The following is a 24605-nucleotide window of genomic DNA, read 5'->3' on the forward strand; positions in this document are numbered from 1 at the left end:
GCAGCGCCACGGCACCGATCCAGTATTTCACCGCTGTTCGCCGTCCGGTAATTCACACCGGTTGCGTTTTGAGTGCACCACGATGCGCTCCGCTTGTACGACTGTGACGTCACGAGACAGAGCAGCTCTCACAATATTTATATAGTCGCGTGAGAACGCAGTTAAATGTATGTGCTATAAACGCAACAATAAACAGGTCAGTGTTCCTAATAAAGGAGAACAAGAAGGTTGGACTCTGGTTTTGTCATAACCACATTTTTTATCAACAGCCAACAGAGAAGAGATAAAACTGCACCAGTAAAACATGAACTAAATCAAAGTTGCTGCAGTTTACAGTGTAGTTACAGTATGAGAGGAATCAATATAGTGGATGTGAATTTGTTTTTACACATTATGACGTTTTGGTGATGTATTTACTTGAAATATAATCTGAAGTGTTTTATTTTGAAAAGTCACCCGATATTTTATTGCGTACGTGCTTAATTTCCCGTTTAGCTCCATTTGCTCTGTGCTGATTGATGCGTCGTGCTCCGGTGTCCGCCGGTGTCCCTGCGTATATCTGGCGGAGGGCACCGGACTACCGCATCTGGGAAGGAGCAGACACGCACCGCAGCGGACCCGATGGAAATTAATACATAGAATAAAGTGGAAACCTATCAGCTCCTGTGACGCGGCGGTGACAAAACGCAGCGGAGCCGCATCCAGTGGAAATTGGGGGTTTGTATGAGTAGTATGTTAGTATGACATTTACAACACAGCCTAGAAGTAGAGCACATGTGTAGATTTACTCTCTTTCTCTCTCTCACAGGTAAAGCCCATCTACTTGATTACCCTCACTATTTAAGGTGTGCACTGCGCACTCATTGTCACTACTGATGTCTGCAGGCCTAATGTTAGTTTCTTTATGTTCTCGTGGTTTCCCTTTTTTTTTTTTTTTTACAGATGTATTTTTTTTATCATTATTTATCAAGTATATATTTAATAAAATGAAATTAAGAAGTTACACATTGATGAACAACAGAATTCATTGAGAGATACAGTAATCTAGCAGCAGTTTGATGAATATGCAAAAATAAATAGCATGGAAAACGCACATCATTCTTCCTTTAACATGACTGAAATCAATAGTAGTAAAGGTCAGGCACAGCTTGGGTCAACTATAGATAATAACATCAAGCCTTTTCCTTTGACGCATCACCCTCTGACTTGAAACACTTTTGATGTCGCTAGCTTAAAGGGCAACGCTCCACGGAAAGAGCCTGTTTAGCCCTCGGCACTCGGAGACATCACATGTTTGTCAGTCTCTCTTTTAAAATAAAATAAACAACTTGTGTGTGTTGCTTTTAACATTTTCAGACACAGACAGTGAACACTGTGGTGTTGAGTTAAAGGCGTTTTGCACACTGCACTGGTTTGTGGGCTCTGCAGGGCTCACCCACTTCCTCTAAACTGCTTGCAGTCAGGAAGAAAGTAGACAGAAGAGGAACAGAAGTTGCACAGGGGGATGGGTTTACTGTTAGTTTTTTTTTTGTGTGTGTGTAAAGTTAAAAAAGTTCCAGAAGTAAAAGTTTGTTAGAGCGATGAAATAAGGTGAAAAACAGCAAAGAAAACGAGTGAAAAGGTTGGGTTTTATAATGGCTCCTTGGACCAGGACCACAGCAGAGCGGTATGGAGTAGGTACGTTTTAAAACACAACAACTGGCTGTTTTTATATTGAAGTGTAGTTATATGTGCATAGAAAATGTGATGATTAGTTATTGGTAGGACTAGAAATAAAAGGAGGGAAAAAGAAGCCCATCATTTCCTGTCTGACAAGAGGTCAGCAGGTGCTGCAGGCCTCTGAAGACAATGTGAACGATGGATTAGTTTAGATCCACTTAATGATTTCACTTGTTTTTGATGTCTATCTTTTATTTCCAATGCTACACATCTTATCGTAGATGCATTAGAGTCAGGGGAGTAGAATAATTAGCATAATGTCTATGTGTTGAAAGTGTCAATCTGTGTGTTACACATCTCAGATACATAGACTGATAAATTCACCAGTGATGGATTCATTTGTATCAGTCAGTAGTCAAGGTCAATTATATTATTCAATTTAAATTACATCCTCAATTATCCATGTTCAATTACAACTGAATTATAACTGCGATGACCAGAATTTTTTCAAATTACAATCATTATTTTTCCCCTTAAAGTCTATCACAATTACGTTCTCAATTACTTTAGTTGAAATTCCAAGGTTAAAGTCAATTACATTTTTCAGTTACTATTACATCTTCAATTGTCCATGTTTAATTACATTTCAATTATGATTATAGTGTTTGGCATTTTTCCCAATTGCAATTAAATTATGATTACTTTTCATACCCTGAAAGTCAATTACAATTATGTTCTCAATTACTCAAGTTCAAATTTAATTAATCACAATTGCTGAATCTTATATAATAATAAATAACCTTATAAAACATAACTGTCCTATTGTGTTAGCTTACTGTTAGCATCTCTTATTGACCCCTAAACTACACTAAAAATATTATCTATAATGCATATTTATAAAAATTGTTTTATTGATTAATTTGATTTTATTGGACTTGTAACTTCATCTTGTATTTTATTCCGTCTTTTTTACTATGAACTTTTTAAAATTGTATACCTTGTATTATTTTTTTGTTTGCCATATAACTGTAACATGGTTACCCATGTTTGCGTTTAATTAAATAGTAAATTCAATGTGAATTGAAAGTGAATTCCCATGCCATTTACAGGTACATAGTCAATTATCTGAACTCAATTACAATTCAATTGCAATTGCAGCAGAAACATATGTTTCACAATTACAATTCGAGGTATGTCATTATTGTTATTAATTCTAAAATACCCGATTACAATTATAAATGACCCCAGCTATGCTTTTGCCATGTTGAACCCACGGTTTAAATGATTTAACCGTGGGTTCAATATGACAAAAGCATTAAATATAAGTAACAAAAATGTCTCCCCTCTGTCACTGTGTACATTTCTCTGATCCATTCTGATCTGAACTGATAATGATGAGCAAATAGTTCACACAGTATAAGTAATAAGAATACAGATGCTAGCATCGTTACAATCAGGAAGTTAAACCTCGTACTGATTTGTGCACCACACTGAGGCAGTAAGTGAGTGACAGGTTTTTCTGAAAAGAAGCAGGAAATGTATGTTTTTTTTAAACTCAAAGTGCTCCTTTCTGATGATATTATAAACCTCAGAGCATAATCATCACCTTCATGTTTTTACACTGTTGTTTTTATATTTATTCTACATCAGAACATTATTATTATTATTATTATCATGTTTCTCACTCAGTCAGGTGGAACTTTGTCGCTCAAGGAGAAAAGCAACTCTCTCTGGATGTGGGAGAAACTGTCTACATCCAGGAGGTCTGTGATGGTAAGAATATCGTTACTTACTCGGTTATAATATGTGTTTGGAACACATGGCCAACACTTTTTTCTTCCAGCAGTTCAACAAGATGTTATTAAAATACATAAATTATCCAAATGCATACCAAATTAAAAGAAATAATCAAGTTTATACTGTTGTTCAAACAGATTGTGGCAGACAAAATATCTATAGTTGCGTATAAATTCATAGAAAATTCCTGCTATCACGATGGTATGATTTTTGTCATGGTTGATGATATAACGCATTAAGCCATAGCAGCAAATCCCTGAATCAAATGATTTTTTAAATATTCTTATATGATCCCCAAGAACATCCAAGAAAAAAAAAAAAAATTAAAAAGTGGCAGGTCATGCTTTCTCATGACCTGCCACTAGGAGGGGAATTCAAAAAATGGCTTGATTATGGGAGTGGCTCCTGGAGCAGATAAGACACGCCCAGTATATACTATAAAATATTCAGTGAACAATCTATGCTATGCTAACTAGCTACGCATTACTCTCTATACCTCTCTATTCACTCAACCTACTCACCACAGATTGTAGAGTCTACAGGCGCTAGTTTTTTATAAATGGGCGGGACTAACAGTGCTGGTTTGTGACGCAAGATGGTCCCAAAACGTCACATGATCTTGTTCTCAGCCAGTAGCAAAAATCAACTGTAATAGCCTGGTTTCGACCCATAGAGGGCAGTATCTGACATTTTACAGCTAAATATGCTAAATTGAAATACTTTGACTAAAATGTTGAGAGCTGGACCAGGATCAATTAACAGCACTACTTCATACCCAAATGTATTTGTATTCAGCAGAAAAAATTGGTTTTGTAGTTCAGTTACTCTTTAATAAATTAAGGCCCTGTTTACATAACATTTTGCTTCTTTTTCTATTTTTTTTTCTGAAAAGCTCCACATTCACTCTGCAACATTTTCAAAACAATGTTTATAAGTGACTGCTGGAAACTTAAAGAAACAATGTTGTATACATGCCAGGCCAATAGATGGCGATGTAGTTCTGCATCAAAACAAAATCAGCGCATATGCAGAGACACCGGCTGCGTCCGAATAGTCCCTCCTATCTCCTTTCCTATCCACTTTTCCATAACCCCATGGATGATGTCACGGGGTTAAGGAAAGATGTTAGGAGACAATCAGATGCACTTCAACTAGGTGACTTAATAATCTACTTATCGTGAGTTTCCGTGAGCAGTTACAGATATCTGCAAGTGGCATATAGGATGGAAAGTGTCTATTTGTACGGTTGCCGTACGGACAAACCCCGGTGCTACTGGTACGGTTACCGAAGTACACATACTTAGGGAATCCGTGTGTCATTCATTCATTCACTTTCATTGTGTAACAAAAACATGAAAAACGGAAAAAAAAAACCACATTATTTGATATTTTTTTTCCAAAACCAAAATGAAAAAAACAGAAAATGCCATGTTTTTCAAATTCAAGCTCTTTTGCTTTCGTACAGAAAATGGAAAACGGAAAACAAACACCTTTAAAACACCAAACACCTTTATTCGTAAGTACGTGACCCGGAAGTGAAGCGTTACACATTCCGAGATATCTTTAGCTCTGCAACACTTAGGAGTCTCTAAATCCTCCGAAATGTCCGTGAGGAGGTTCTGTGCCCAACACCAGCTAAAGCGAAAAGGACATGTTACGGATGCACAGTTGGAAGCAGCAATCTTGTCATGCAGAACTGCCGTTAGCATAGCCGTTAGCGTTGGATGAGAGTACACTTCAGGGTCATGTACTTTGGCTAATCGGTAATGAAGAAAACGAATAAAGGTGTTCGTTTTCTGTTTTTCGTTTTTTGTACCGAAGCAAAAGAGCTTGAATTTGAAAAACAAGGCGTTTTCCATTTTTTCATTTTAGTTTTGTTAACTAATATAAAATAATGAGTTTTTTTTGTTTTTCATGTTTTTGTTACATAATGAAAAACGAATGAAGGAATGATACATGGATTTTAGGTTAGGTTATAACCCAACATCGCAATATTGCGATATTGCAGATATCTCTAATTGTCATTGATCATTGTGACCAGTTAAATATGAATGCAGATATCTCTAACTCTATTATGTTGTTGATATCCATAATGTTATTTCCGGGTAGTAAAATGTTTCTATTAAATGTTAAAAGGGCTTGCCATATCCAGTGTGATGTCGGTCAGTCCTGTTTAAAGGGATAGCATGTTTCTGTTGTCTTTGTTTTTCTGAGCGTCGTCACCTGAAGAGGAACGTGAGCAGAGACATTTTAGGTTCATACCCACGGGATGAATCCCTGAACACCCTCTTCATGGACTGCCTGTCATTGTGGTGACAGGCAGGTAATGTTGTTGTTTTTACCCGCTGTGTATAAACCTGCCTCAATCTATTCCCTCTGTCTGCCCGAGTCTCTGCCCTTTAGTCAAATTCTTAATTTATGTCTTTAGTGTTTATTTAAAAAAACAAAACCAAAATTGTTTAATAGAATAGAATTTCAATAAAAAAGTTTACTTCAATCAAAGAAGTGTTCAGTTGCAAAAACAAAATAATTTGAGATCCAAATAATTGCATTTGAACACTTTTTTTTCTTTGAAAGGTTGTTTTTTTTATTTGACCGAGTCAAATTCCTCGTGTGTACAACATACACTTGGCGAATAAAGATGATTCTGATTCTGATTCTGATTCTGAATAACTAAGACTCTTAATATTACAAAAGAAAGCCATACGAACTATTTCTTGGTCTACACGAAATTCTCATACAAATGCACTCTTCCATAGACATGGCTTACTAAAGCTTCCAGAAATCAACTTTTATCACAATGCATGTACAATGTATAATGTTGTCAACAGGTTAAATATCATATTATGTAAACTCATCTTCTCACCCACACCAAACCAGACCAGGGAAATATAGGAATCTAACAAGTTCTAAATTCAGTATATGTAATAATGGTCCAAAATTATGGAATGAGTTGGATACAAAGTTAAAACAATCTACGTCATTATCTACATTCAAAAAGAAACTAAAGCATCAACTACTGATGAGATACACATCTGATATGTAAAGCGCTTTGTGAGACTACTTCAGTGTGGTCCGTTTACATCCTGTGACTGAGGGTTCATTTCTTTCACTTGTTTCATGATAAATAAGAAAAAATAAAAAATAAATATCTAGTTAAGGTGCAGAGGTTCTGTGGTTATCCATATTGTTTGCCTTGAGGGAACTGTTCTTAAACACCCGAAAAATTAAAGAGATATGTTTTATTATTTAGGTTGGACTGCTCACAAAATCTTGCCAGGTGAATGGTGGTGGAAAGGTGGTGGGATGGACCCCTACTTATAAGCTGTTGCTTTTTGGGAGTCCTTTTTCACAATTGCACTTGACTAACATGATGTAACACAATGCAATGTATGGAATTGTGAAATAAAATGGAAATGAAATGAAATGAATGAAGACACAAATCTAATACCCATAATATGACCCAAATACAAAAAAAGATTATAAAAATGTTTCAATCAACAACAAAAAAAAAGTTTACTTCAAGCTAAATAACCTTTATAATCAAAGAAAGAAAAAGGTCTAATGCAATTATTTGTCCCAAATATTTATTTTTTTATTGAAGTGATTTCTTTCGATTGAAAAGTAGGTTTTTTTTGTTGAAGTGTTTTTCTTTTATTGAATAATAAAGACACAAATCTACCTCCATATCCAGCAAAGGTCATGATAAAACATGTAAAACATCAGGTTTTCAATAATATGTTGAGTAAATGTGCTCAACCTTGCAGTTGCCCTTCAAATATGTCAGGTTTTGTTTTTGAAAAGCATTGATTTATCTTCCAGGTTGGTTCAGAGGATACCTGGCGCGAAATAAAGCCACACGGGTAAGAAGCCTAAGCATAGTACATGATTTATTCAGCGAGCATCATTAGGGTTGACACCTACTTGTATGTTATGAACATCTGTGTGGTATTTCATCTCCAGGGAGTGTTCCCAGTCAGTTTCGTCCATGTTAAGGAGGTCGTCATAGAAAAGCGAGGGTGAGGAAAAGTCAAAGAGTGCCTCTGAGATGTCCCTGTATTTTGCATTTTTGAATGTACAGTATATATCTCTATATACTTGTGTGTAACCACAGGGATGAGGAGGTTGTGATCTCTGCAGAGATGCCTCTGGTGAAGGAGGTGACCACCACGTTGAGGGAGTGGGGAAGCATTTGGAAGCAGCTCTTTGTGGTATAACAAACTCAACCACACATGATAACCATGTTTACATTCCAGTGTGTGTGCGTCGGAAACCTATATGATCCACGTCTGTCTGATCTATGCAGACCAATAAACAGGGGCGCGTGAAGCAGGTCCAGAGGCTGATGTGGGAGCTGATGGAGTGGAGGTCCCAGCTTTTGTCTGGCACGTTGCCCACTGATGAGTTCAAGGAGCTAAAGCAGAAAGTTACTTCCAAGATCGATTATGGAAACAAGTAGAGTTTTTATATCCAATATATCCATCTCATTACTGGGTCATTCCATGTCATTTCAACTAATGTCCCTAACCCTTAGGTTTAAAAAATTCAGACATTTTTTTTACCAATTGTTCTGTTATTATTCAATAGGCACATTGTACTTTTTAGTTTGAGCAGTTGAATACTTTTTGAGATATGGCCAATTTAGTGAGGCGGGTATGTGTCCATTTTTGTGTGTTTTTATTTTTCTTCCATTTTCAGCTTCTAATATCTCAGGAACTACAACACATTGACATGATTTAGGGCTAACACAGAAATACAGAGCAACAATTCACAGATAAAAGATTAAAATAACGGACTTTTGCTAGAATAAAAGATCTTCTTAGCCGTTCAGTGGAACACTAAAGAACATTGTAATCCATTAAAGTGCTGTGAAGAGGGTGTCCTTTTAAAAGTTTAGCACAGTCTTCAATCCTCCTTTCATATGTGACCTCGAGTGAGTCTGGGGTGCATCCGATCACTGAGCCAGCCTTTCTGTACATAGACTGCTCAAATCACTCATGATTGGTCGGCTGTATAAGATCGGCTATATCGCTCCCATTGCATTGTTTTATCCCTCTCATTTACACTGAAGAGTTGTTTGCTTTACGTGACACGGCTTTATTTCACTCACATTTGTGCACAAAGGTGAAAACCTATGAGTGAACGATGTGTTCCCGTTTGCTCTCGCTCTCATACCGGAGTTTTCTGTCCATTTCAGGGCGGTGGTGGATTAAGAATGTGTGATATGTTATTGTTTACGATATATTGTCAAAAACATATATTGTCATCCCACGATATAAACGATAAATGCCCAGGTTGGAAATTAGTGAGGGCCACGGGCCATTTGTCCCTCAATTTAGCCAAGAATGCCCCTAAAAACTCTGTTCCACATGCCAAAATTACCTCCAAGTAATTATTATTCTCTGAAGCGGAGCGCTGTTCACGGTCAGACAACCATCACCAAAAAAAATTAACCAGTCCAAGTTTCTCCACCAGATCCACCCAAAGTTCCCACAAACACGGTGACAGAGATGTGCGCTGCCTGCAACAATTATGAACTGGAAACTGGACTAAAGCTAACTATGCTAAGCTAACTCACCGACACACAGACTGGGCTACGAGCTAATGCTAACCACGTCATAAAAGTAATAGACCAAATAAAAAGAACACGTCTCATAAAGCCACAGAGAGCCACCGATTTGTTTATGGTCAGATTTAACACATGTATGGAAGGATAAAAGCTAAACATGTCACACGTTGTGTGAAATAAATGTTAGCATAAAACTCACGTCACTATTCATCCGTCCCAATTTGTGAAATGCAATATTTTTAAAATATATTTCACATGTTCACAGACAAAGCTGGTCCTATTAGACAGTAATGTAACTATTGTGATTATTACACCAAAATGTACTGAATGATTAAATCATCAGCTTGATCTGGTTTAATTAGAGGAAATCAAAGAGATATTTATCAACCATAACTTTATGTAACTCATGATAAGATATAAAATAAACAAGATTAAGCAGCAGTAAAAACACTAATGTAGTTATGTTTGCTTTTCATGTGCTTTTTTTTGTCCTAAAACATGGTATCATTTGATTTTTCGTGAATCTGTATCAAGTGGTAACAAAGGAATTTGTTCGTTACCTAAAAAAAAAAAAAAAACCTGAAGTCGGTGATTTATGTTTTTTTATTCACTTATCGGTGTTTGGCCTAAAAATCCTGATCGTGTAAAGCCTTATGATTAGTCCCATATATGCACTGGTTTTTGGGTGAGTTTCTTGAAATCTGCAAAAATTATTTGGCCCATAACTGCATGTGGGAATGTAAGAAAAAATCTGATCTCTGTTTTAATTTATAATATAAAGGTTACTCTTTCTTGGTATTCTTTTTGCGACTTCTTTGTTTTTATTTTGGACCTTAACTTTGGGGCTTTTTGACCACTATTTTTTCACCAAATATTGAAAATCCTTTAGATGAGGCCATTGTAGCTTGCCTCTGTGTCTTATAATATAAATAATAATTTGTATATTCTGAAAGAGTAGGTGGAGCTGTATTACTATACCATATTTCAGTTTTATATGTGGTGTAGTTCCTGAGCCATTGGAAGCTGAAAATGGAAGAAAAATAGGACTAAATTGGTCACAACTCAAAGAGCATTCATCCGATCAAACAAACAGTTTACAGTGTGTCAATTGAATAATCACAATTGGTAAAAATTGTATTTTTTGAGACCGAAGTATGTGAAATGTCCTGAAAATTTGTTGAAATGAGATGGAATGACTCCATACTTTCCTTTTTTCCCAACTTTTATTATGTGTTCTTAACCATTAACCATTCTTTAAACATGATCCAGGATCCTGGAGCTGGACCAAGTGGTTCGGGATGAGGATGGGAACATCCTGGACCCGGAGCAGGCTAGTGTCATCAGTCTCTTCAGGGCACACGAGGAGGCCACTGCAAAAATCAATGAGCGCATCAAAGAGGAGCAGGTGAGAGCAGGATGAGGGATGAATGTGACGGCCTGTGTTGCTGTAACTTCTGCTAGCAAACACCTGGGTCATCCCATGTCATTTGAACTCATTTTCAGGAAATCCCACCCAATTCTGAAATTTTTAGCAGTCGTTCTGTGATTATTCAATAGCCACGCTGTACGTTTTTAGTTTGATCTGGATGAATACTTTTTGAGATACAGCCAATTTAGTGAGTAGGGAATGTGTCCTTTTTTCCATTTTCAGCTTCCAGTGTAATACAATCCCACATGCAGTTATGGGCCAATGAAAATAGTAAAAAAAAATATTTTTTCAGATTTCAAGAGACCATCACCCTCGAACCAATGCGTATATGTGACTAATCATTAGTGATGTGAACAGTCTATGTTCATAGCTCAAAGCTGATCAAATTTCCGTAAGCTGAGGCATACGCTAAGTTGTTTCCTGAAGCCCCAAACATGTTCCAGACCCAAACTTTTTTCCAAATTTGAAGAGCTGGCATCCACCAGATAGAATATATAGCAGATCTTTTTTTTTTATATTCTAAGAGAGTAGGTGGAGCTGTATTACTATACCAACTTTCAGTTTATTATATGGACAGAAATGGACACATACCCCTCTCACTAAATTGGCCGTATCTTAAAAAAGTATTCATCTGATCAAACAGAATTTGCAGTGTTGTGCCTATTGAATAATCACAGAACAATTGGTATACATTTCAGAACATCTGACATCTTTGAGCTCTTGGATCGTGTAATGTAAACAACAATTCAGAGTTAAAGCATTTTAACTGGTTCTGCTGGAGATTTCTTCCCATAAAGAGGGAGGTTTTTTTCCCACTGTCGCTAAATGCTTTTTCATGTGGATGTTGTTGGGTTGTTTCTTTCTTTCTTACTATGGACCATATATTTTGTTAAGTGCGCTGAGATGACTTTGTTGTCATTTGTAAATAAAGTTGAGTTGAGTTAATATCAGCTATGAACGTTTGATGAAGTTTTCATTCTAACACAACTTGGCCGAGCTACATTTCAACTCCATCTGAGGCATTTGCCAATTCAATCTACTTTAATCCACCAGTAGGCTACAAATGAATTCTTCATTAATTCACTTGAATCTGGGCAGTGGCAACACATAATAATCCTATTAATGATCAAATGTAACTCATAGTTATTCTGTGTTTCTCTCCTCCTCTTCCTCCAGTCAAACATCCAGTCAGACCATAGCGGAGTCTCGGCACGGATCCAGTCTTCCCCCACACACAGCCTCTACGTTTTTGTCAGGAACTTCGTCTGTCGCATCGGAGAAGACTCTGAGCTCTTCATGTCATTGTACGATCCCATCAAACAGGCCATCATCAGGTGAACATCTACAATAGAACTGTTCTTTTTGAGCTGCAGAAGAAAAACTCTATGGATTATTATAATTTGGCTTTGATCTCTTTACAACATATTCATCGAAGCCCCAGCCCACACAGACACACACACCTCTTCTACGCCAGTCGTCTATTGTTTAGCCTGAAGATAATTACACGGAGTATCGAAATGATGGTGCAGCAGACGCTGACTGTCGATCAGCACTGTCGGGGCCTGACAGGGATAATGTGAAGCTGTGTCACTCACAGTCGTGCTGCCTGCATCCATCCATCAGATGATGCAACTAACATTGATAAGAATGACCCAAGTTAAACCTCTTTAAAGAATACATTCACCGTCAAACACCCATCCTTATTTTTGACTAAACAATACATCAATCTTCAATATTAATGGTACATTTTTTATGTTTCTGCTTGTTGTGTTTTTGTTGTTTTTTTTTTTTGCTCTTCTTCACCCAATTGAACTGTCTATCCTTCTATTCATCATCATGTCAGAGAAAAGCGAGTGGGTTGCACACACACACACACACACACACACACACACACACACACACACACACACACATACAGTATATATATAAATATAGAAATGCAACATCCAGGCTGCCCTTATACGTTCTCTGACAGTTGAAATGGAGTCAAGCCTCTCAACCAGAAAAAGAATAATGACGTGCTAATGGAGATAAATATATAATATATATATATATAAGTAATACATCTTTTGCATATGTTATGCTATTATTACAGTACGCCACACACAGGATGGTAATTATCTAAAGAATCTAATCATGCGAAACAAACTCCATTAATGTCTTCTTTCATTCCACTCGTATGCAACACATTTTTCAGCAAAACCTTTAGGAGAATGCTAAAGTGTAATAACATAATATCAGAAAAACTTGCAAGCCACTAAAAGTTACACACAGTACCTTCACAGCCCATCAGGGGCCACACAGTGTACTACTGGAGTCCCTAGAATACATTGATATACTGTATTGATTTGTATGTCTGTAAGCAGGTTTACATCAAGCATACATTTTGGAGGGAATCTGGATCAACATACTGATTCTGGATCAGTTCAAATAAATGAAGAATCTCTATCTCTCATCATTAGTGAAATTTCAAATATTCATATCTGTTTGTAATGGACTAATCTTTATGAAATTTGATGCAGTTATATCGGGTTGGTTCCTCAATATCGCACCGAGTTTTTTCCGGATCGGATCAGGATTGCGAATTTTCTCGAGATTTTTTGGGAAAAAAAATGGGTGTGCCCCTACATTTGGAGCTACTGTAACATTATTAATGGGGATATATATTTCTTCCAAGCCTTTAAAGCGCGTGTGAAACTCAAGGCCCGGGGTCCAAATCCGGCTCTTCAGAGCATCCGATTGACCGCAGGAGAAAGTGAAAATGACAGAGAAAACATGATAAATTATCAAATAATTGTCCAAAAACTCAAAAATATTTTCAAAATCCTGCAATTTTTCTCAAATTATTGCACAAAATCTCCCCAAAGTATATAAAAATTGGTCAAAAAATCAAAGGGCATTTAAGTATCCGTCACTTATTGGTTTAATATTGTTGATACCTTCCATACTGTATGTCTAATTTTTAACTGGAAATGCAAACTTGGGCACATTCATGTTGAAATTGTTAATTTTTCCACCTAAAACCTGCTGTGGGCCACTTGTGATTGAACAGGGCCATATTTGGTCCTTAAACTGAAATGAGTTTGACACCCCTGCTTTAAAGTGTGAATGATAATGATTCCATGATCAGGGTCACTGACCCAGATAACTGCCAATATCTGGTAGAGAGGATATTTGGCGCTTGGTGGAGGGAGGCTTTGTGCTCTCTGAGTGCTCTTGTTTTTGTTGTTTTGTTCCCTCAGTATAGGCACATTTATCTTTAATCATATTTACTCCTAAACCAAAAATATTTTCAACAAAAACTTTTTTAATGGTAAACTATCAACTTAGAACAATCTCAGAATGAAGCCAGTTTGTATGTTTGCTAATGAGAATAATACTAAGCTCCACTCAGTTATCTTCAGAGGTGTAAAGAGTGCTGATATATTCTACTCAATTAGAAGTACTGTTACTTGATTCAAATTGTACTCAAGTACAAGTACAAGTAAAAAGTAGTTCAATTTAAGAGTACTCAAAGTAAAAGTTACTTGTTACTTTCACACCTGATGTTTATTTTTGGTAATAAATTTTACCACGGTTCCCTTACATACAGTAAACATCTCATGTATAAACTTAAAAAGGAAGGAAGTTACTTAATTTGTTTTCCACAAAGGCAACTGTATAAAATAAAAGGTTTGTCAAAATGTACAATTCTCAGGCTCTAAGTTTAGCAAAATGTATGAAATCTAAAACAGTACCATGCAAAATGTGCCATGTGGGTAACAACATAATAGGTATAAACCCCAATCTGAACCAAAGAAAATGGCTGGATGTTGATTAGAAATGACACGACTAAGAACATATGGATTATGTTCAATGTGCCTTCAAACCGGAATTTTAAAAAAAATCACAAAAATAGTAATATACTCAGTAATGGTTTAGTGTGGTAACAAGTTACTTTACTTCTTTATAAAAATGTACTTATGTACAAGTGAAGCTACTGATTTAGAAATATCAGAGATGGCAAAAATACTAGTCTTCAGTACTCAAGTGAAAGTATAGATACTTGAATAAACAAATTCCAATGAACTACGGCCGGGCCCGCGGCCACCTACCATCTTCCCGAAAATCCAATGAAATGACTCGGTTCGACAGAGTAAAACAAATAAAATTGTGCGACGTAAAATGGTAATCTACGTTGAATTGCCTTTGAATCAATATATCAAACGACTATGTTACGATAAATTTAGAAATTACCGGAAAAGGGGGTGGGGCCCCGTCCTCCCCCACTCTTTCAAAAAGGTCTCCGAGAGGCTCTTGACATCCGCTCATAGAATGTCTATGTCAAATTACAGCATGATTCAACGAGCATTACCAAAGGAGTAGTCATTTGAAAAATGGGGTCGTGGCGTCCCTGTGGCACATACGGAGTAAAGGGCCACATTTATATATTGGAATGTGTCAATGATTCGGTACCACCAACTGTTGCATTGTTTGACTCACAAATAAATGAGAAAACGACTTCAATGGAAATTGCCTAAAAAAGGGGGGTGGAACCCTAATCGAATTGTGCGAGGCATAATCGTAATCTACGTCCAATTTCCTTTGAAACAATATATCACACGACTATGTTTCCACAAATTTGGAAATTACCGGAAATGGAGAGTGGGCTCCCGGGCCCCCTACCCTATTTCAAAAAAGGGCTCCGAGCGTCTCATCGTATTCATTCATAGATTATTCATACAAAACTGCAATCCAATCTAACGAGAACAAACAGAGGAGTGGTCATTTGATAAATGGGGCCCCCGGGGTCCCCCTGGCGCCCCCGTGACACGTACGGGGTAATGGGCCCCGTTTATATATTGGAAACATGAAAATATTTGTGTCTTTTATCGTCATGACGTCCTCTTCAAAGGTCTGAAAAGTACCGAGCTCATTTTTAAATGTAAGGAGTGGAAAGTACAGATATTTGTTTTAAAAAAGTACGAAGTAAAAGTAAAACTTTAGTACAGTAATGAAGTATTTGTGGCCTCTGACAAATATACTCTAAAAAGTACAAGTATCCATAAAAGCAACTGAATTGCACTAATGTGAGTATGTTACTTTCACCTCTGGTTGTTTTTCTTGTGATTTTAATTAGTAATGTTTAGTATTTGCGTTAAATGATACCAAGTCCGATGTGTATTTATAATATCTCTCCTGTGCAGTGAGAACTACCTTGTTCGCTGGGGCAGCAAAGGTTTCCCCATCGAGATAGAAATGCTCAACAATCTGAAGGTTGTTTTTACAGTAAGTAACCACAGGAGGATGTAAAAACTTCACTTTGTACCAACACAGATACTGCACTGTTGTATGATATGAGTAGAAAATAATGGATCAGAATCCCATTGTTCAGCCCTTTCCTCACATGTTTACATCTACTTTGTTTCTGTTCAACACTCCAGGATCTGGGGAACAAGGATCTGAGTCGTGAAAAGATTTTCCTCATCTGTCAGATAGTCAGAGTGGGCCGGATGGACCTGAAGGACAGCAACAATAAGAAGTGCACTCAAGGCCTGAGGCGACCTTTTGGGGTGGCAGGTACTGGAGGAGGACACGCGTGGCTCAGCTGATACATCTTTTATTTCACTAATGTGTTCTGTGCACTCAGATGTGGTAGACCTGAATTCAATTATTCATCATCACAATTTCCCCTTTTTTTGACAAAGTATATTTTATTAAAGATGATATTATAAGTTTTTTCAATCCAATTTATAGCTACATCCACATCACCCACAAAGGGCACTTTCCAGTGTTTACCATTTGATCACAAAGAGCTGAAAGTGTCCCAAAGTACAATAAGTAAGCAGTGTCATCACTGATAGTATTATTATTATTATTATTATTATTATTATTATTATTATTTTCATGCTACATAATGATAATCAACTTAAGAGCATTTTAGAGAACATCTTAGTGATGGAGCAAATCTAATCTAAATTTACAAACAGTAAATATTTCTATTATTCAATAATTTTGCAATCAATATTTATCTTTATATTGTTTTCTAATTAAATAACTTTTTCAGGAGTTTTGATTAATTTATCTATACACACACATATATATATATATATATATATATATATATATATATATATGTTATGATAATGGGTTGGGTAAATCAGCTTTTAAATATTAACTATCATCTCCATTTGTTTTTCATCTCTTGGTTACCTTGTTGGGATTCCTTATCCATGAAAATATTAGTATTAATATTTTTAGTGTGGGCGTTTGAGCCTTTTTTCTGTCAGTTTACCCCGAGATTTATTTATTTTTTAATGGTAAAATGATACTGAAGAGAACTGACAGGTAGTTGATATGAAACATTTTTATTAATTAACTACATATTCTTATACTGTAGAACTGTAACATGGTTCCCCAGGTTTGCATTCAATGGTTAGAACAGCAACAGATTATATTAAAAGTACAATTATAATTATACTTCACAATTAAAATGATCAATTATGCACAGTGTAATCATAATTGAACCCCCCCTTGGTTCCGACAATAGATAATCAAGCTTGTTTATTAGGTCAATTGTGTGCAAATTCCACACACACACACTGCAGTGTACACACAGTTTGTTAACAATGTGTGGTTATCAACATTTGCATAGTAAGCGGTTATGATTCCAGATGTCCACATTGACTTGGATGGAATCAAATGTTGTAGTAATTAATACTTTAAAATATTTATATAAATTGGATAATGGTTTAAGAAAAGTAATCTGGAAAAAAAAAAACAACGTATTAGATTTATACCTTCCACAAATGTGTGAAGCCCACACTGAACACCAGAGGGCAGTAACATCTCAGAAAACACATGGATGGACCAACAAATGAGGCTGAGGAAGAGTTAAAAAGTTGAAGCATATTTATGCAGGACCTTAACCATATATTTCAGGATGCAAACGGAGCCATGCTATTGGCCAAGAATAGCCATAGTGCTCCTTAATGCATCCCTGAAAACTCTAATAGAATTTGTGGCAGTAAAAGGAAGCATTTCATCCTTAATTTGCAGAAGCTCTCTGCTTTTCCCCACAGCCATGATGACTTTTAATGTCCTCTTCAGTTATTCCTCCCTTTGTTCTATAAAGGTTGGGGGGTGGGGGGGGTTCTGTGGTTTGTCCACTGCTGTTACTGCAGCTCCTATAAGCTTTATATTTACTGCCTGAAGCAACCTGAAACAACCACATTCAGCAAAATAAAAATAAAAGTAAAAAAATGAAATAGTGTCCACTGCTTTCCTCCAGCCTTGGGCTGTTGTTGCTCTGACTGGTTGAAAACGCTGCTTTTATCCAGCCTCACACAGTGTTTGGTCAGGTCTGCTGTCTCTTCATCTGATGGACGTTCACATGTTTATTTACACTTTTCAGTTTGTCACCATGACACCAGGGTTGGGCTCAATTACATTTTTCAATTACAATTACGTTTTCAATTACCCATGTTCAATTACAATTCAATTATGATTACAGTTACCAGCATTTTTTCCAAATACAATTGAATTACAATTTTTTTTTGTAATCCTCAGAAAGTCAATTACATTTTTCAGTTTCAAGTACATTTTCAATTTCCCATGTTCAATTACAATTCAATTATGATTAAAGTTACCAGGATTTTTTCCATTTACAATTGATTTTTTTTAATCCTCAGAAAGTCAATTACATTTTTCAATTACAATTACATTTTCAATTATCCATGTTCAATTAAAACTCAACTATGATTACCGTGACCACCATTTTCCCCCTGAAAGTTTACAATTATTGCATTCTCAATGACTAAATTTCAGTTACAATTAATCACAATTCAATAACCCCATAAAACGTACCCTTCATCTTGTTAGCTTTCTGTTAGCATCTCCAATGATAATCAATCCAAAATCAGCTGCAAAATACTCTAAAAACTAATATCTATCATCTAATTTCATCTAATTTGATCAGTTACGCGATTACAATTATAATTTATTTTTATTTTATTTATTCAGTTCATAATTGAGCCCAACCCTGCCACAGAGAGTTTATTATTTTCTTCTTCATCTTGGCAGTCATGGACATCACTGATATCATCAAAGGAAAAATTGAATGCGATGAAGAGAAGCAGTTCTTCATCCCCTTCTTCCCGTACGTCCTGTTTTCTTTGTTTCTCATTATTTCTGAAAACATCCACATCAGCACTCTTTAAACCTGTCCTACGTTCTGTTTCAGTGGATATAATGTCTATGATTTCAGAGTGGTTGCAGAGAACGATTTCCTCCACTCGCTGCTGAACAAAGTCACAGCCTCTCGAGGGGACAGTGGTGGCCAAGGTACTGAGTCAGATCAACAACCTTTGCTCTGTGCTTCCAAAGCTCTCGCACCAATCAGTGGACCTGTACTAACCCAAGGTTTCCCTTTCAACTGTTCCTCCACCCGTCCCGACACCTTCAATCACTGCTTTCTCAGGGGACTATAGGCAGAATGCTTACTAATTCATCACAGCCATTAGCTAACCAAGGCATTCATATCTGCTTTACTTGAAAGGTCCAGATATACGGTCCAGTATTATGCTATTTTTCACCAATCTCCAATTGTTCTAAGAACCCCAACAACATAGTATTTCAGGTTTATTTTCCCAAATTCGCCTGTTTTCTGGATTTTTAGACCAGACCGTTTCTAAAAACAGGCTGTTTCTTGGTAACCTGGTCAGAGCCAGATTGATGTGTAGCCCCTCCCTCTAACTCAAGTTCTCCACGTTGATCTGGGTCTGTGTCTGGTGAATCCTTTTCGGAACCAGGGAGGGACATGAACAGAATGCTTGAAGCTGATTGGGCGAAGCGCTTGTCCACCATGATTTGTTTTAGCCAATCACACAGTAATGTCATGCACCGCAGAGACGCTGCTACAACAACAACAAGGCTCCGCTGGTGAAAACTTTCTTTTGGGATTGTAATGCTGCGGTCATTATGTTGTTGAGTGACTTTTGCCGTTTTTGCAACAGGAGTATGTGAGTTAAGGGCACGTTAACCATCCTCCTGCGTCAACATCTTTCTATTTTGATTCAGAGTTATGCTAATACCGGTAGCCTAGCTCGTTCCTCTCCGCGCAACTGCGCATGTGTCAGTTTTGCTTCGGCGCTTCTGTCTTTGTCACACTCGAATATCCCGCCCTAAACCACAACACTGCCTCATGATTGGTTCTATTCAGTTTGGTTCGGGTTTGAAAGGCAAAGGCGGAAGCAGCACAAGATGGATTCTGGTGTTTGTGGACATTAGGAGAATCCATCTTGCAGGCTAGGTTATTTTGTTGGGGCTTCAGGCATATGCATGAGAAGGCAGAAACACACACTGCTTCAGCATCAACCATGATGAGTCTCTTGAACACAGTGGTGCTTGTTGGTCACTCTATCACTTCATCGCTCCAGTGACGTCATTACCAGGAAACAAGTGTGTGTTGTGTGCAGGGTGACAGGAGGTGATCACGTCATCATAAACAGCGCTGCTTTTACGGTATAAACTGTCAACTTACTGAGTTACTAAAGGATGACTTCACTCAGAATGTAGGCTTATTCAAGAAGGTAATTTTAATTTAATTAGTTGACGCTGCCCGTCGCACTGTAGCAGGAGGGAGGAGCTGCTGCCTCGGGGGTGCGGAGTGTTTACGACAGTGACATAATCAAAAGGAACCTTCAGGGGCGGCGCTAAGTTACTTAGTTCTGCTTTAACACAATTCAGTAGTTCCTTTCCTACTGTAGCTGAGAAGTGCAAAACACATTTACAAATACCACAACAAATTTCCAATTTTGATAACAAATATACATATTTTTTTTAGATAATTATGTAAATTTATTTTCAAAATTGTGACTTTGTTGTGGCATTTGTAAAAGTCTTTTGCACTTCTCAGCCACCGTACTTTCCTGCTCTGAATACAGTTCCCTGTGGGAGAAATTGCAGAAGAAGTTGTCGATACGATTAGAAATCAAGCAAATTGAACTGAAACCCACAGTGTTTCAGCAGTGATTAGCCATTGCTTGCTCTTATCCTTTTCTGTGTGAAACATAAACCAATAATCAATATAAAATCAGAACCTCTAAAGCAGGGAAGTCAAATTCATTTTAGTCGAGGGCAAAGGTTTGGACTCGAGTCACAAATTTAGTGACAATCACGAAGGACTTGCAACCCGACTTAGACTTGAAAACAAATGACGCGTGATTTAACTCAGACTTGAACCTTTTGACTCGGGAAGACTTGACTTCCTAACCTTCCATGACAAAAGGTTTTATAAAATGCAATAATTATTATTAATAAGAAATAGGTCTGCTCAAACCTCTGAGGGATGGCACTCTGCCATCTGAAAGCAAACTGTACTTTTTTTTTTTTTTCTTCTTGTCTGCACATGCTGTCAAAGGTCAACACCACAGGAAGTGCAATCATTATGAGACAGCAATGCATATTTTGTTATTGCAATAAAATACATTGATTTATTTTATTGCTTAATTGTGACCATCACCAGATCTCCCTAAGGAAGGGTAAGAAATCTTTTATTATAGGGAGGATATAAATAGGGAGAGCAGTGTTACACCTAAGTGGAGGGGGAGGGGGAGGGGGAAGGGGAGGGGAAAGGGAGCAGGGAGGAGAGACTCAAGGCAGGAAATAGAAAAGGTGGGGAAGAATAGACTGTTCTTCGTATACCAGCATATGTGCAAAAAAAAAAAAAGCAAACTGTACTTTGATTGACAGGTCCATCTTCAAACAAACCGACTGCCAATCAGGAAGCAGCTGAAAACATCAAGCATGGCTGAGACGTGCACACACTAGCAGAGAAAAATTATTACAAGAGTTATATGCATTGGATTTATTGATTATACAGATTAGTAATTGATATTGATTTGGAAAAAAATCATCCTGGTTCTACTTCCCAGTATGATTATGGTTTGTTTGATTAATGGAGGAACTGTGAAAATCTCAAAACCTAAAAAGATGCTCGATTCATTTCCTCATAAGTATTATATATTTGATTAAATTACTATTATTTGAAAAATATGCTCTTTGTTCAGGTAATTCATTGTTTATATCAGTTGAATAAACTTGCTCTGTAAAATAGCCACTAGCTGTGGTACATTATGTATTCATGACATGTTAAGACTTTCAAATTAACGTTGAGGACTTATGATTTTACTGTCTGGACTTGTACTTTAGTGACATGACTTAAGACTTACTTGAGAAGCAGTGACTTGTTTCCAACCTCTGGTCCAGGGGCCACATTTAGCCCAGTTTGGTCTCAACTAAGCTAGCCAAGAAAATTACTGGAATTTTGTGTCTTCCATTACTTGTGATCTTTTGACTTTTTTATTTTTCAATCTAATGCATATAAGTCACTTAAGCCCCATTCACACGGGATAAGTATTATCTGGGGACCCATGTAATAGATAAATGACGTCTGCTTTTTATGTGGCGCATTCACACGGGATAACCGAAGCCAGAGATTTTGCTGAAATTTACAGACATCTCCCGGATATGATGTCAACGCGTTGCGTATTGCGTAACATTCGCTCACATTGTTTTCAACATGGCGGGCGCTGAGAAGAAAAGTAGGCACTGGACGCAAGAAGAGACCTTCAAATGAATTAAAAACAATAAATAAACATGCGTCCCGTAAACAAAACAAGGCGTAATCACGAATCAGATCCCGCCCATTTCTGTCCAAATCAGAGAGAGGCCTATTCACATTGGATTAGTATTATCACAGGACCTCAGAGTTCAGCAAAATATAGTAGGTAATTAGCAGGGGAATTTTGACTTTAAAAATTACTGACATGACCGATTTGCACGGGATTAACATCACAGACATTATTATTACTAATCCCATGTGGTCCCTAGGTAAAACTGATACCGTGCGAATAGGCCTTAAGAAAACATCAATCACATTATTATTATTATCTAAGGTTTCAGGACTGAGTTATGTGAACATTCAACCAGTGACAAGCTCATGTGTGTGTCAAACTTGAGGGCTGTGGGCTAATTTGGACCCATTTTAGCATCTGATGGGGCCCCTTGCATGGTTTTCCACAGAACATGACTGGGAACACTTTCAGATGTTTGTGACTGAATGCTTTGATTTTAAGCCACTTCTCTTTACATTGGCAGAGTTGTTACAGTATTCATACAAATTAAATCAAACTGAGTGGAACGCGGCCAATGAACTCAAATAGGTTTGACTCTTCTGGATTAACGGTAAATTTAACTCTCACTTGAGGGCCGAACAGGATACTCTGGTTTGTCAAATTTGGTCCGCGGGCCATACGTTTGAAACACATACCCTTTTTCTTTAATAATACATGATTTAACATTTTTATTTTGGTAAATTCAGTTGTCCTTCACAGAGTGACGGTGTGAGTCATGGCAGGAAATCCTAGCACAGGGAAAACCAAAAAAGGAATAGGGAGAACATGCAAACTGCAGAGAATGAGAGTAAAGCAATGCTGAAATCTTCCCCACAGTCAAACAACCAATATGATAGACAGTGCACGTGTCATATTAAAGTCATACTTCTTTTCTGCTCTGTTTTTTTTATTTTATTTTTTATAAAATGTCTTGAATCACAGAAGCTCTTCAACAGTTCAGATTGACTGAACACTATCATTCCTGAGAGTTTCATTTTAGTTTATACCCTCAATTGTTTTTCAGTTACTTTGCTTTTCCCCATGATTTTCCTGAAAAGTGTGATTTGTTCCTCAGAAAGTTTCTCTTAATAATGCTTTTATTGTTTTCTCTCGGCACTTTTCCTTCTCACCCATTAGCCATAGGCAGACTTTTACATTGATCCGTCCTCTCTGCTGTTTTCCCCCAACTAAACTTTAACACTTAAAGTCTCCCACGCTCTTATTTTCATTTAAAGTGAAGCATGCCTTCAGCCCAAGTCATTTGCATAAGGCATTGTGTTTTTGCCCTTTGTTAGAATCTATAAACATTCTAAAATGTTTCCTGTTCACTCCAATTGCGGGAAGTCCTTGAAACTCCTATTCTATGCATTTGGTTTTTTTTTATTTATTTAGCGTATACTTGTCAGACGTATCTTTCACCGTCTTGTTGGAGAAAAACAAAGTAGCTCCTAATTGTTCATGTAAATATTGGAAGCTTTGTTTAAATCATGTTCTTTTAAGTTGAAAGACTTTTCCCTATTTTATAAGAGAAGAAAACTTTCTGTAGTCATGTGTTACAAGTTTTTGGTAAGGGTTCCACTCACACAAACACACTGGAACAGTTCTCTGGTGCTTAGATTATTTATTATTTATTTATTCATTCATTCATTCATTCATTCATTCATTCATTCATTCATTCATTCATTCATTTATTTTTCTCTCTTTTCTTTAATAAAAAAAAAATGTGGTGTGGAATGTTAGAAAAGGCTTGATCAAATGATAGTCAGCAACAGTAGGTATGAGAAAAGCTGACCCATTTATTATTAACCAATTGGTTGCATAATTTTTAACCTTCCACATAATATCTACAGTATTCTACAATTGAATAAAATAAATTTATTGAAAAAAAAAAAATCAGAAAATCCGGAAATTTGAATCCGATATTTGTTTTCAGGCTAATGTCGGACCGATATCCGATATTGATATCGGCTCGAGACACACCTAACTCCCAGTGTGTAAACTCTTTCCTGCTCTATGTAATTGCATTTATTTGCAACACATATTGATCCTCTTCTTTTTTTAAACATAATGTAAAACCTGACCTTTATTGTCTGGTGTGTGTCAATCAAAGTGTTGTGTTCTACATGTTAGTTCTTGGAAGTATTTGCTGTCGCAGTCAAAAAAGAACTTTTGCTCTAAATGTAGAAAGAACATGAACAGTCTCTGTTTTTGTGAAGAATGTAGAAAACTCTCCAATGTGTGTTAGTGTTGGCCTCCTAAGCAGTTTGTTTTTCTGACAATATTTCATGCAGATCTCTCCTTCATAGGGTCGTCATAACCACTGTACAAATGCTTAGGATCTTTTTTAACACAAAGCTGTAGTTTTATCGATAGTTTATTTATTTACCCATTTCGTCTATTTGCTTTGGCCATTTTGCAGTTTCTTGCCACTTTTCAAAAAGTTTTGACACATTTTTTAGACTTTTGCTACCAATAAATATCCATTTTTTCCTATTTT

General features: G+C 36.9%; 1 protein-coding gene across 3 annotated transcripts in view; it reads left to right on the forward strand.

Moving 5' to 3' along the window:
- Positions 1-1489: 1489 nt before the first annotated feature.
- dock2 (dedicator of cytokinesis 2) overlaps positions 1490-24605 on the forward strand; it is a 223951-nt gene continuing 200835 nt past the window's right edge. For 2 of the 3 annotated variants that reach the window (XM_028459358.1, XM_028459359.1), the window contains exons 1-12: positions 1490-1677; positions 3349-3432; positions 7279-7319; positions 7420-7475; positions 7571-7667; positions 7763-7911; positions 10295-10430; positions 11631-11788; positions 15641-15722; positions 15878-16013; positions 18516-18591; positions 18700-18776. In XM_028459358.1, coding sequence (XP_028315159.1) covers positions 1635-1677; positions 3349-3432; positions 7279-7319; positions 7420-7475; positions 7571-7667; positions 7763-7911; positions 10295-10430; positions 11631-11788; positions 15641-15722; positions 15878-16013; positions 18516-18591; positions 18700-18776 — 1135 coding nt within the window. In that variant the 5' untranslated portion in view covers positions 1490-1634. Of the gene's footprint in view, positions 1678-3348; positions 3433-5673; positions 5780-7278; positions 7320-7419; positions 7476-7570; positions 7668-7762; positions 7912-10294; positions 10431-11630; positions 11789-15640; positions 15723-15877; positions 16014-18515; positions 18592-18699; positions 18777-24605 lie in introns of those variants that run through there. The other variant, XM_028459360.1, reaches the window with a different exon arrangement.

The sequence above is a fragment of the Gouania willdenowi genome, chromosome 10, assembly GCF_900634775.1.
Source record: "Gouania willdenowi chromosome 10, fGouWil2.1, whole genome shotgun sequence".
NCBI classification, from domain to species: domain Eukaryota; kingdom Metazoa; phylum Chordata; class Actinopteri; order Blenniiformes; family Gobiesocidae; genus Gouania; species Gouania willdenowi.